Genomic DNA, 15,536 nt, shown 5'->3' on the forward strand with positions numbered 1-15,536 from the left:
CTTAACAAGATGGCGTCACCCTGCGTCGAGGGGCTCTTGGTAAAGATGGAACATTTGGCAAAAATACCGGACAATTCTGCTAATTTCATGGCTGGCTTACAGCGTGGTCACTCTGGGATCACTTACGACCGCCAGACAATTCTGAATGTGGATGGATCGGGCAGTTTTGGACTGAATGACGCGTGCTTGCTAGACCGGCTAGCTAGCATGGGAATACTTTGCCGGCTACATCCAGCGGCCTGTGAAGCAGCGGAGTATATGTGTTGTCTGTCTATTTATGAATAATGCAGACGAGGAGTGTTGGCTGAGTTCTTAACGTTTGCTTTCAGAGCGTGCATATCACAACATACAAGATGCCGTCATGGCGACACAACCTATACCGGGCTACCGCGCATGCTCGTCACTCCTGTTGCATGCTGGGTAGTGTAGTTCTTTTATTCCCTGGCTCATAACATCACAATATAGTACCATGTATATGCGTTCAGTTTATCAAAGCACCAAGCGGACTATTCCCATCATATCAATTCCTAGATATGGTCATAATTATTGTAAGTGCACTACGCAGAATAAACACAACATTATTAATAATGCTACTACGGATAATTTGATCAAAAATTCCCTAAGACAGCCCACTACCTGTAATATAGGTTTTTTAAACATAAGATCCCTGATAAAAAAAATGTTTCTGCTGTTACCTCAGAAATTGCCTGTTCAGATGTTATGATTGTGGCTCAGAGATTTGTATGTAGATTATATATATTTTCCATAACAAACAGGATAACTTAAATACCCTGGCAGTGGTAGTAATAAGCTTAAATGTTTGTATTTACATTTTTTGAGTTGATTTTCATAAAATATGCTGTTTAACAAGGACTGATTTAAATTGTGTTTGCACAACAAATGTTTTGGCGCTTTTGTTCATGTGGGGGAATATTCCAATAAAGGTGCACTACACACTACTTTTGAATTCATTATTGGGCTTTGCGTATACAATGCAGTTAATCGCGATTAATCAGAGAAAAAGTGCGACTAACTTCGATTAAAATTTTTAATCGTTGCCCAGCCCTAATATATATATATATATATATATATGAAATACTTGACTTGGTGAATCTAGCGGTAAGTATAGAATAGAATAGAATACTTTATTGATCCCTGGGGGAAATTCAGCACTACAGTTCGCTCACAATAAAAAATGATAATAATAAATAATATAATATATATAATATATTATGTTAATAATATATAATATATGAATATTATAAATATACTCCTCCCCTCTTAACCACGCCCCCCAATCGTGCTTTGCCCCCAAGGTGGGGATGACAGAGGCCAGGGTTCTGCTTGTGGCCTCAGTTTGGCTACGTCAGAGACTTTGCAGAGTCATGCTGTCATTGCTCCATGCAGGCAGCCAGAGCTTCCTCTATCTGGTTTTGCCAGTGGTGTGCTTGAAAGGGCAGGGACCTGGTCTCCTATGGGATACGGGGGTCCATTTACTATTACACATAGTGCTGACTGCGTGAGTTCCCTCCGGTTACTCCGGTTTCCTCCCACCTCCAAAGAAATGCACCTGGGGATAGGTTGATTGGCAAGACTAAAATGGCCCTAGTGTGTGAACGTGAGTGTGAATGTTGTCTGTCTATCTGTGTTGGCCCTGTGATGAGGTGGGGACTTGTCCAGGGTGTACTCCGCCTTCCGCCCGAATGCAGCTGAGATAGGCTCCAGCACCCCCCGTGACCCCAAACGGGACAAGCGGGAGAAAATGGATGGATGGTGCTGGAGAAAGGGCTGAGAGAATCCACCTTAAGGGACTCCGTGGTGACCATATCTGACCATTACATCCTTATTGTGGGTAGGACAGTTGGCTCAAAGCCCCTTTTTATCCAGTTTTTAAAGTGGACTAAGCGTATCCGGCCACCAAGGTCCCACATGGTCCCATCATGGGATTTGCAGTTGATGCTGCGAGCTCTGTTGGAGCCTCCTTTTGAGCCTTTGGCCAAATTAGGGCTGGAGGTTCTTTTAGTCCTGGCTTCAGTAAGGTGGGTCTCTGAACTGCATGCCCTATCTGTGCATCCATCTTGTCTGAGATTAGGAGAAGGATCTATCATCTATCTTCTGCCCAACTTATCTTTTTACCAAAGGTATTCCCTCGCTCTTTTGTGTTGGGGCACTTGGTTCTGGAGCCCTTTCGTTCTCCTCCACATGAATCTGCAGAGGCAGCCCAGTTGCACTTTGTCTGTTCAGTCCGGTCCCTGAGGGTGAGAGTGTACATTGACAGCACACGCCAGACTGATGTACTCTCTATAAGAGAAATACAAACAAATTGAAATGTGTGCTACAGGGAAGCTAAACGAGGCAAAGCTCTGTCCAAGCAGAGTTTGGCTCGCTGGGTTGTTAAGGCCATAACTCTGGCCTACTGTCAAGGTCCCCGTGCCATTTGTCTAGTCTTAAAAGGAATGCGTGACTTAAAGGACAGACACTATGGATTTACTGGTTCTTATCAGAGAGATTATATAAAACAATATTAAAGTACAAATTATATTTTCGCTAATCAAGCGAGGCTTGTCAGCATACGCTGGTGCACGGTCATCGGATGTACTGGAGAATCGCTGGAGTGAGAAAGAGAGCGAGAGAGAGCTCCAACCTTTGGTTTTATCTCCTGTGCACGTGTCTGCTGTCCAATCACAATCTAGTAACATGGGAGAAACACTTAGTAATAGTAAAATGGGCACAGGTGAGGGGTGCACGTAACACCTCCACACACAAATAGTGAATGGTGGAAAAAAAGGGCCACCCTCCACCACAATGATGCACAGGACAGACAATGCATTAGCCAAAGCAATACATTTTTAGTGCATTATTTTTTCACTGGCTGCATGTTTCTTTTGACAGGAACAATCAAACATGTAATTACTGTTGCTGACATTGTTTTTAAATCTTATATAGTGCCAACGATAGCGTGCCTGAAGGTCCGCACTAACACCTTACTTCGAACCTCTGTCAAACCAGCTCTTTGATTTGGACTGAGCAGTTTACAAGTGAGATCTCCAAGATATTTTACATGTGTGACAACATCTACAATGGAGTCGCACATGCCTTCTTAAGCATGGGCCAAAAGTATCGCTGAAGAAGCTATTGGTACATCTTAGTGACCCTTAAGTGACCAACAAAAGGACTTTTATGGGCTCCATTGAGTATCTCAGACCGATAGAAGCTTGGAACCACAATTTGAGTTTTTAAATGGGAGTCGTCACAACCGGACACATAAGAGTTCAAATCCAAGATGAGCCCCCAATTATGTTAAGAGGTGCCGGTGCTTGGTTGGTAGCGCGGCCGTGCCAGCAACTTGAGGGTTCTAGGTTCGATCCCCGCTTCTGCCATTGTAGTCACAGCTGTTGTGTCCTTGAGCAGAACTTCACCCACCTGCTCCCAGTGCCACCCACACTAGTTCAAATGTAACTTAGATAATGAGTATCCTTATGTAAAGCGCTTTGAGTCACTAGAGAAAAGCACTATATAAATGTAACTTACTTCACTTCACTAAGGTCCTCGTGCTGTTGTCTAGTTGAGAAGGGACGCGTAACATAAAAAACGGCAGCTATGGACTGGTTCGTTCTTGAAGAACAGTTTATTTAACCAAAGAATTTCTACTACAAATTATATAGTCACCAATACGGGGAGTCTTGGCCAATATGGTGTGTGCATGATGCGAGCGAGAGAGCTTCCAGCTCCACCTCTAGGCTTTATCTCCGTGGCATTCGTCTGGTGTCCAATCATAAACTAGAAATAATACGGGGGAAACAATTAGTAAAATGACACACAGGTGAAGACATGTATGATGGTGCTGGGGTCCCTCCATCTAGGAGAGTCGGAGAGGGATGGCCACCTCTTGGGTGCTCTTTAAGGAGGCTCCCTTGGAGGACATAAGTCCAGCGGCCGACTGGGCATCTCCTGAAACCTTCATAAGGTTCTACAGGCTAAATGTTGCTTCATCAATGGCCTCTGCCATTCTAGGAGCAGGCCAGTAAACTCTGCTGTCCCTGCCATGCAGGTCTGGCATATTCACCCCGTGGTTGTTTCATTGATTAAAGATGTTCTGTTTATAGAGACGTTTTTTTCTCAGTTGAAAATGGTGGCCTTCATTGGCCTTTGACTGTTTAATCACAACCTCAATTAACTATGTCCTGAACCAAACTGTTGTTCTGAGAGTTTTGGGCTTCAAATTTACCTGACCTTATTAGGTATACTGTTGAGTGTTGACTCATACGGGGGTGCCTGGTTCGGTCTCAGTCAGAGATAAGAGACTGAGCATTTACAGCAGGGGCGTCAAACTCAAATACAGAGCGGGCCAAAATTCTAAAACTTAACAAAGCCGCGGGCCGAGGTTGAACAAATTAACCTTTTAATAGGGACCCAAACAAGTTTTGCATTGAATATTGACCAAGCAAGGCTTATATAACTTTATAATGACATTCAAAATCGAGTTTCAAATAATACTAATTAAAAAATATCATCGGTATATCAAATAAAATAAAAATAAAAATTGAATGCCTCTTTTAGGTGGCGAGTTTGAGTTGGGTCGGGGTTTGGTGGCAGCGGGGGTGTATATTGCAGCGTCCCAGAAGAGTTAGTGATGCAAGGTGTTCTGGGTATTTGTTCTGTTCTGTTTTTGTTGTGTTACGGTGCAGATGTTCTCCCAAAATGTGTTTGTCATTCTTGTTTGCTATGGGTTCACAGTGTGTCGCATATTTGTAACAGTGTTAAAGTTGTTTATATGGCCATCTTCAGTGTGACCTGTATGACTGTTGACCAAGTATGCTTTGCATTCACTTGTGTGTATATAAGCCCCATATACGTATTATTTGACTGGGCCGGCACGCTGTTTGTATGGAGGGAAAGCGTACGTGGCGACATGTTGTAGAGAACGCCAAAGGCAGTGCCTTTAAGGCCCGCCCCCAATATTGTTGTCCGGGTGGAAATCGGGAGAAATTCAGAAGGGGCACTGATCTTCGGGAGTTTCCCTGGAAAATCAGGAGGGTTGACGAGTATGAGTATTAGCGGTGAATGCGGTGTTACAGCGGCGGGCCAGCTCTAATGTTAATTTGATATTGCCTCAAGGGCCAAATGAAATCACACGGCGGGCCCAATTTGGCCCGCGGGCCAGAGTTTGACACCCATGATTTACATGATCAGATTGCGCCCGTAGGGTGGAGGTGTTCATGTGACTGATTTCCTACATTGTCTCCTGAAAAAGTTCACCCTTGGAGAGAGTGATCCATATGGTGGCGTGATGACATTTATTCTTAGAACCATGGTTATCTTCTGTTACCATCCTATTTCAAAAGTGTGGGTAACACAATTGGCTTGAGTTCAGGGGGCATGGCTTGAAGGGGGTGTGTTTTGAAAGATTTAATATGTGTTTTTTTATTTTTTTTATTTGTGTAAAACATTTTTTATACTATTTGACTCTAACCTAAATGTATTTAGATATATGTTTTGGTTTATTAATAATCCGTGATAAAACATGTATTTATTTTTTGTAAAAAAATATATTTTTTTAAATTATCATCAAAGAAGAACATCTGTGGGCCATCCATAACTTGTGATGTTTTTCTGATATCGATTAAAGCCCAAACTTTAGTTCTGCACTTCTTGCATCAAACGCTCTGACCACTGCCATTTTATATTCAGTATATCCAAACGTTTTTAAATAATTTCTCTCACACATATCACTACTGTGAATGATGGGGACTCACTCTTATGTCACAGCTGTTGATTGGTCAGATGCTGCTTGCTGTCAATCATTGTCACATCGGCAAGTATACAGATCAATCAATGGTCTTGTGGGTGGTGTAAAGGGGCAAGCTTCAGTCTGAGCTGTGGTTTTCCGCCTGGTACAAGTGCTTATCTCCATTCATTAGCGTTACATTACTTTTTGACGACAAAAAGTACAGGGAACATATTTTTATTGTATCGGTTATCTGTGCTATTTTGGCAGATTAAAATAATTTTTCATCATTTGAACACCTGTCTATCAGCTAGAATTCTGACCCTCAAAGACCTGTTAGTCCGCCTTTAAAAGTCCTCCTCCACTCCACTGTATTATCCTGAATCAGATGCACCTGTTTGTGGTCGTTAGCTGCATTAAGACACCTGTCCCCCCCATACAATCAGTAAGACCCAAACATTCAGCATGGCTAAGAGCAAAGAGCTGTCCAAAGACACCAGAGACAATATTGCACATCTCCACAAGGATGGAAAGGGCTACGGAAAAATTGCCAAGCAGCTTGGTGAAAAAAGGTCCACTGTTGGAGCAATCATTAGAAAATGGAAGAAGCTAAACATGACGGTCAATCTTAATAGGAGTGGAGCCCCATGCAAAATATCACCTTGTGGGGTCTCAATGATGCTAACAAAGGTGAGGAATCAGCCCAGGACTACACGGCAGGACTTGGTCAATGACCTGAAAAGAGCTGGGACCACTGTTTCCATGGTCACTGTTGATAATACGTTATGGTTTGAAATCATGCATTGCACGGAAGGTTCCCCTGCTTAAACCAGCACATGTTAAGGCCTGTCTTAAGTTTGCCAATGACCATTTGGATGATCCAGAGGATTCATGGGAGAAAGTTTTGTGGACAGATGAGACCAAAATTGTTCAAATACTTATTTTCAGCTTTATCACACAGATAAATTGTTAAAAAATCATAGATTGTGATTTCTGGATTTTTCTTTTTAGGTTATCTCTCAAACAGTGGACATGCATCTACCGTGAAAATTTCAGACCCCTCCATGATTTCTAAGTGGAAGAGCTTGCAAAATAGCAGGGTGTTCCAATACTTATTTCTTCACTGTATATATAAACACACACACATATATGTATATGTATACATATATGTATGTGCATGTAAGTATATATATATTCACTGTATATATAAACACACACCTATATATGTATATGTATACATATATGTATGTATATATATATATGATGTGTATATATATATATATATATCAATCAATCAATCAATCAATGTTTACTTATATAGCCCTAAATCACTAGTGTCTCAAAGGGCTGCACAAACCACCACGACATCCTCGGTAGGCCCACATAAGGGCAAGGAAAACTCACACCCAGTGGGACATCGGTGACAATAATGACCCAGTGGGACGTCGGTGACAATGATGACTATGAGAACCTTAGATATATATATATATATATGTATGTATGTACATATATACATACATATACTGTATGTATATGTAGATACTTATTCATTTTGTATCTTACTTATCTCTGAAATTAATTTTCACTTAAACAGGAACGTACATGTTTTTATCACACATACATGTTATTAGGCTGCTCTGTATTCATGACATGATGACAGCACTCGCACAGCAACTTTATTATTAATTATGTTGTTAAATTAGGTTTAACAAACATGATTTATTGTCTCACATTTCTTATGACACAAGCCAGACATCTGTGCAGTAATACTTTTCCAAAAGCTTTTATTTTAAAAACACAAAACACGTTGCTTGAAATGTGGACAAAAGGCTAAAATGCACTCAAAAGTATGCCTTTTGCAAATATCCACATTTGTGTCAAGAGCCCGTTTTTTGAATTCCTCCAACTATAAACAACACATAAACAACACAACTATAAACTCTAAATAAATTATAATAAAACTAAAATATTAAAAAAATAAAAATACTGAGGCTCATACACAAAACACATGTTTTAACAAGTTGAATAAATAAATGCTGCTTGTGTGTCTTTTTCTCAGGAGTGTTCATTACGAAAGGAGATGTCGGGGTTGGCACCATTGTCGGCTCGGCTGTCTTCAATATCCTGGTTATTATTGGAGTATGCGGGATATTTGCTGTGCAGGTAAAGTACTATTTCAAATATGTGTACAGTGTATTATGTAGAATAACCTTCAACTTTCCAATAATACCATTGACATGGAAGACATGGTTGCTTTCACTGACTCCAGTTCTTATGAGTCACTAACCGAAGTGAATCAGGTATTTGATCCCCTAGAGCAGAAGTCTTCAAAGTTTTTCAGGCCAAGGACCCCTAAATTAATAAGGAGATGGAGTAGGGACCCTTTCTTATATACCTGTTATACAATTTTAATTGTGCTGCTTCTAAAGGTACCTTGATATTAGGCGATACTAAGATATTCAATTGATACAGTATAGTATGCCAATAGCTAGATGGAAACTTGCCTTTTAATTGCTAACTGACAGTTTACACCGCTAATTGCTAGCTGGAAATGTGCACGTTAATCCAGAGGTCTACAAACCCCCGTTTCCATATGAGTTGGGAAATTGTGTTAGATGTAAATATAAACAGAATACAATGATTTGCAAATAATTTTCAACCCATATTCAGTTGAATATGCTACAAAGACAACATATTTGATGTTCAAACTTAAAAACCTATTTTTTTACAAAAAATCATTAACTTTAGAATTTGATGCCAGCAACATGTGACAAAGAAGTTGGGAAAGGTGGCAATGAATACTGATAAAGTTGAGGAATGCTCATTAAACACTTATATGGAACATCCCACAGGTGTGCAGGCTAATTGGGAACAGGTGGGTGCCATGATTGGGTATAAAAGCAGCTTTCATGAAATGCTAAGTTATTCAAAAACAAGGATGGGGTGAGGGTCACCAATTTGTAAGCAAATTGTCGAACAGTTTTAGAAAATTTCTCAACGAGCTATTGCAAGGAATTTAGGGATTTTACCATCTACGGTCCATAAAATCATCAAAAAGTTCATTGAATCTGGAGAAATCACTGCACGTAAGTGATGATATCATGGACTTTTGATCCCTTAGGCGGTACCGCATCAAAAACCGACATCAGTGTGTAAAGGATATCACCACATGGGCTCAGGAACACTTCATAAAACCACTGTCAGTAACTACAGTGGGTCGCTACATCTGTACGTGCAAGTAAAACTCTACTATGTAAAGCCAAACCCATTCATCAACAATATCCTGAAACGCCGCCGGCTTGGCTGGGCCCGAGGTCATCTAAGATGGACTGATGCAAAGTAGAAAGATGTTCTGTGATCTGACAGTCCTATTTCAAATTGTTTTTGGAAACAGAGGACGTGGTGTCCTCCGGAACAAAGAGGAAAATAACCATTCAGATTGTTATAGGCGCAAAGTTCAAAAGCCAGCATCTGTGATAGTATGGGGGTGTATTATTGCCCAAGGCATGGGTAACTTACACATCTGTGAAGGCACCATTAATGCTGAAAGGTCCATACAGGTTTTGGAGAACCATATGTTGACATCCAAGCAACGTTTTCATGGACACCCCTGCTTATTTCAACAAGTCAAGTGTTACAACAGCGTGGCTTCGTAAAAAAAGAGTGCGGGTGCTTTCCTGGCCCGCCTGCAGTCCAGACCTGTCTCCCATCGAAAATGTGTGGCACATTATGAAGCGTAAAATACGACAGCAGAGACCCCGGACTGTTGAACGACTGAAGCTCTACATAAAACAAGAATGGGAAAGAATTCCACTTTCAAAGCTTCAACAATTAGTTTCCCCAGTTCCCAAATGTTTATTGAGTGTTGTTAAAAGAAAAGGTGATGTAACACAGTGGTGAACATGCCCTTTCCCAACTTCTTTGGCATGTGCTACAGCCATGAAATTCTAAGTTAATTATTATTTGCAAAAAAAAATAAAGTTTGAGTTTGAACATCAAATATATTGTCTTTGTAGTGCATTCAATTGAATATGGGTTGAAAAGGATTTGCAAATCATTGTATTCCGTTTATATTTACATCCAACAGAATTTCCAAACTCACATGGAAAATGGGTTTGTACAACGTGACGTTCTTGATGCCCGAAGGTTTTGCAAGGGGGTCGTGAAACTTTTACCTGAATTAACTTTTTTTAATATATTTTTTTCATTTTCCCCCACTAGTGAAAACTTCCCCAAGTGTAAACATCTTTAAACAAACATTAACATTTGTCAAACATACTGTATTGTAGTTCATAAATGGCAGTGACATAGTCACCACACTCACTGTACCTTGCAGCTTTAAAATAAAAACATGAAAAAATAATAATATTATTACATAATGTTAGCATTTAAAATAAGTAGCGATTCACGTTCCAGTTGACAGCTAGCGATTAGCGACACTCGTTGCCAGCGAGTGATTAGCATGCTGGTTGTCTGCTATCAATTATTATGACTTTTTCAGCTAGCGATTAGCGCTTTAGTTGCCATCTCGTGATTAGCGCGCTGTTTGTCTCCTACCAATTAATAGGAAGGGTTTCAGCTAGTGATTGGCGCTCTACTTGCCAGCTAGAAATTTGCGGAGCAAGCTGACATTTAGTGCGCTAAATGTCAACTAGCTATCAACACGCAAGTTTCCAACTAGCAATTAGCGCGCCTGTTGCCATCCAGCTTAGCATGCTATACTGAAATATTTAAATATCTTAGTATTGCACAATCAAAAGGTATACTTTAGGACCAGTTTGATTTAAACATAATCATCATTTTACACCAGATATATAAGTAGAGGGAACTCTCTTAATCTCTCCATCAGTTTGGGGGTCTTGGCCTGGAAAACATTAAAGACCCCTGTTGTATAAATTTGTGGAAAAAAAAATAATATATATATATATATATGAATATATATATATATATATATATATATATATATATATATATATATATATATATGTGAATATATATATGTATGTACTGTATTTTTTTGTTGTTGTTGCACACCCAATGTTGAAGCAATAAAGTCCCTGTTAGAATTTCCCTCAGTCCACCATCGAGTTTTAATAGGTGTGCTTCCATTATCCTTAGAACTGCACAAAGCCCAAATATCACATATAAAAACTGGTAATGGAAAGACTCAAAAACTTCTCAAATATTGCAAAAAACTCTTTTCGCTCTCATGAGGTGTTTTTGAGACGTTTTAATATTGAAGTTTTTCGCGAAAGCTAGATGGAAACACTTGGAGGGCACCTAAACACCAAACCAATGGAGCTCCCATGCAGGACAACCAGGGCAGACGGGTGCCTTCCCCGTTAGAGTCCGACCCGCAAGCTCGGAGAGACCCACATGCCCGAACAAGTGTTAAGGGGGCAGCAAGGAAGTTGCCTTTGAGCAATCAACCACTGCCTTCTTCTTCTATTGACATCACTGAGGAGTCCACTTCCTCAAAGTGGAGTCTCACGGGAGATTTTATGAAAATTAGGGCCATGATTAAAAAAATCCTTTAAAGGAAACACCTATAAGTCGCAAATGTACTTTATCAACATTTTAGGAATATCGCTTTTATTCTGTGAAAACATGCAATAGAAACACAGCTACTCACTCACCGGTAGACTGAGTGAATTGTTTTGTTTTGTCAAGCATATAATTTATCAATAATTACTTATTCAGTAAAAAAAATTGCAATTTCAAGCGACTCATTCCTGACTCGATCATCTCTTATTGCAAGCTCTGCTGAACTGATACCGAGCTATTAGTTTCATCTCCTTCTGTTGTTCTAGGACAGCTATGTCAAAGTCAAGGCCCACGGGCCACATCCGGCACGCAAATTAATTATCTATGGCCCTTGGGATGATATTTGATTTGTATTGGAAACGTCCCACAGTCTGCTTTGAAGGGAGTTTCTTTTTGACTGTGAGCCTGTTGAAAAATATTTTCACTTGGAATTAGTGATAGACACATACAGAAATGTTGGTTTATTAATTTAATCATTAAATGAATACAGTTCACTGTGTTAGGTCTTGGTTCAATAGGTTATGTGCAATCATTTTTAATATGTTTTAATAAACATTGAACCAGTCCAGCCCTCGGGTTGTTGCAAATTAGGTTTTTGGGCGCTCTCATGCAGTGGTTCTCAACCTTTTTTCAGTGATGTACCCCCTGTGAAAAATGTTTTAATTCAAGTACCCCTTAATGAGAGCAAAGCATTTTTGTTTGGAAAAAAAGAGATACAGAAGTAAAAGGTTCTGATTTATTAAATTGTATAACAGTGTAAAATATTGCTCATTTGTAGTGGTCTTTCTCGAACTATTTGGAAAAGAAGATATAAAAATAAAAACTTGTTGAAAAATAAACAAGTGATTTAATTATAAATAAAGATTTCTACACATAGAAGTAATCATCAACTTAAAGTGCCCTCTTTGGGGATTGTAATAGACATCCATCTGGATTCATCAACTTCATTCTAAACATTTCTTCCCAAAAAAATAAAACTTTAACATCAATATTTATGGAACATGTCCACAAAAAAATCTAGCTGTCAACATTGAATATTGCATTGTTGCATTTCTTTTCACAGTTTATGAACTTACATTCATATTTCGTTGAAGTATTATTCAATAAATATATTTATAATGGATTTCTGAATTGTTGCTATTTTTATGATATTTAAAAAAAAATCTCACGTACCCCTTGGCATACCTTCAAGTACCCCCAGGGGTACGCGTAACCCCATTTGAGAACCACTGCTCTAATGTATTTGACTTGGACATCCCTGTTCTAGTATGTCAATATTTATGTGCCACAATGTTCTGTACAGTAGATCCACGCAATCCACTGGGGGTTCCGTTCCGAAAGCACCTGCAAATAGTCAAAAACATAAAAGACATAATTTATAATCTTGACACCTGCATGATGCTTGTACACTGGCTTACAGTACATCTCCCTTCAAACCCTCCTGCTAGCTTGTGTTGAACTTCTCCTCTGATTTCGAAACACACTTTACAATAAAAGTGAGTGTTACATACATTGAATACATACAAGCCTTTCCTCACAAACAAATATTATTTTTAACCAAAACGGTTGCAAGAACGGGCTTCACGGTGGCGGAGGGGTTAGTGCGTCTGCCTCACAATACGAAGGTCCTGCAGTCCTGGGTTCAATTCCAGGCAGAGGATCTTTCTGTGTGGAGTTTGCATGTTCTCCCCGTGAATGTGTGGGTTCCCTGCGGGTACTCCGGCTTCCTCCCATTTCCAAAGACATGCACCTGGGGATAGGTTGATTGGCAACACTAAAATTGGCCTTAGTGTGTGAATGTGAGTGTGAATGTTGTCTATCTGTGTTGGCCCTGCGATGAGGTAGCGACTTGTCCAGGGTGTACCCCGCCTTCTGCCCGATGGTAGCTGAGATAGGCGCCAGCGCCCCCCGCGACCCCGAAAGGGAATAAGCGGTAGAAAATGGATGGATGGGTTGCAAGAACAGAGGAAAAAAAGAAGATAAGTAATGAAATACACCAATGTAAAATTTGCAAATCCTTCATCATATAATAACCACCCCTCCCATCCACTAGTTAAGACCATTTTTTGACAACTTTCTTGACTTTCGAAATGATACCAATATTGAAGCCTTAAGTATCAGCAGGAATCATACATACATTTTTTATTCTTCTTTATAGCGTGGAATGTTAGAAAAGGTTTGATCAAGTGAAATTAGTCAAACAGCAAACAATAGTAGGTATGAAAAACACAAACCTATATATAGTATCATTAATTGTCTGTAATGGAGTTATGCTGTCTTTCAGTGGAAGTGGAGTCGTAATTGTTTTTATGGCCATAATAATTTATAAAAGAAGTTCCCGATTCATCACATTGTTGATGCGGACACATTTGTTACTGAATATTTTCTAATACACTTCTGCCTACGAGATTCTGTATGTGAAAGTAATATGCAACCATAATTGTTTGATACTTGTTTGTATTGACAAATGTGCTGTTTAACACTGCAATATTGTTCAATTAACGACACTTATTATGTATGTCTATCTTGTGTGCTATTGTGTGCTTAACTATGGAGTAGCTGCCAGCTCCTAGTAGCCAATAGCCTACCATGTTTACCTTTTGTAAATTACTTGACTAAAATAGAAGAAAAGACCGACCTTGTGTGCTTATTGGAGGACATTTAGATGTTAACTGGCTGTCAAGCTTTGCACAAGAAAACACACTGCAGGACTGCTTGTATCGGACATTTATCAGACTTTTTTTTTTTAAAGCACATGAATGTTTTGCCTAAATTAAGTATTTTATTTGCACATAATAACTCATAATTTATTCTTCAGGATTTTCACTGGGATTAAAATCAGCTACTTTATCTAAATGTGTTGACTTTTATCTCAATAAATGGTTATTACAGACCATTTTACATCAAAAGAACAGTGCAAGGTTATTTTGCAAGTTTTTAAATGAAAAACCTTCAATTCTGACTGTGATGTTTAATTGAGCTCAGTCATGTCAGGAGAATTTTTTTTTTTTTTTTTAGGTATTTTGGCTTTTTTTTGCATCAATGTCGCCACTCAAGAATAGAAACCACTCTATCTCTCCGTTTTGTGCTCAGCGTAAAAAAAAATCCACCCCCACTACTTTAATCCCCCTAGCAAAAAACCCAAAAACATTTTAAATATAATTGTTCCTTTTAAATTGCATTTTATTCCAGAGTCAGTGTATCTTGTTAGTACTGCAAACTTGTCAAGGGTGTTACTCAGCATTCTACGAGTTTAATATTCAACTATTGCTATCAGTCTTAATATGGATTTATGTTCATTTACAAAGCCAGAAAATATTATTGTTTTACAAGAAATTATTACATTGGAACCCATATCTTTAATGTGGATCAACTCATCAAGTCCTGCTCCATCGTAATCTTGTTATTGCTAAAAAAAAAAAAAAAAAAGTACCCGCAAGAAACCCTTCATTGTTATGAACGTTATATAGGTCTGAGAACCCGAAAGCGTTTCAGTCATTAAAAGTATTAAAAGTAAGTCATATAGTTTAGTTTTTTTTTACTTTCAATGCTTATATTCCTAGACAGCTTCAGATCTTTCCGTTGATATAAAGTTGTCTATGGTTGTTGTTGTTTTTTTTTATGTACTATGCCCTTTATGTGAAAGGAAACACATTTTTTGGTCTGGCTAAAACAAAACACACACTGCAAAAATTCAAAAGTGAAAGATTTGATGTGAAGCATCTAGAGCCTAGGTCAATATTTCACAATAACATTGATTTTAATTCATAATAATGGTTTGAGCTTTGAAAAAAAGACATTAGAATACCATTGAACCCTTTAGAGTCCCACTCATAAAAGTGTTAAAAGTAAGTCATAAATTAATAGATTTTCCACTTTCAACATTTAAATCTGTAAATCAACATCAGATCTATCCAATGTTATTACATTTTATTGTTTGTTTATGTTTTTGTATGTTGTGTGCCCTTTTTGTCAAAGAAAACCCTTTTTTTTGTTTGGCATAAACAAAATAAATGCAATATATTCCCTCCAAAACTCAGAAGTCAAATATTTGTTGTGAATGAGTTGGAGCCTTAAATATGTCAATAATTCACAACTACATTGTTTTTTATTCACCCAGTATGCCTTGCAGTCATGTACGTGTATCTGCGGAAGCTACATACAACATGTTACTGTACTGGCAAGCTGTCTGTACATGTTGTAGAAGGCGTCAAAGGCAATGGCTTCATGGCATGCCCTTATTACTGTTATATCGGTGACCACC

The 15,536-nt window shown here is 38.9% G+C and overlaps 1 protein-coding gene across 1 annotated transcript in view; it reads left to right on the forward strand.

The window, feature by feature from the left end:
* Positions 1-15,536, forward strand: part of LOC133559364 (sodium/potassium/calcium exchanger 3-like) — a 323,976-nt gene that overhangs the window by 250,696 nt on the left and 57,744 nt on the right. The window contains exon 6 of the mRNA XM_061911072.1: positions 7,788-7,891. Coding sequence (XP_061767056.1) covers positions 7,788-7,891 — 104 coding nt within the window. The remainder of the gene's footprint in view (positions 1-7,787; positions 7,892-15,536) is intronic.

Source organism: Nerophis ophidion, linkage group LG09 (genome assembly GCF_033978795.1).
Source record: "Nerophis ophidion isolate RoL-2023_Sa linkage group LG09, RoL_Noph_v1.0, whole genome shotgun sequence".
In the NCBI taxonomy this organism is placed as follows: Eukaryota; Metazoa; Chordata; class Actinopteri; order Syngnathiformes; family Syngnathidae; genus Nerophis; species Nerophis ophidion.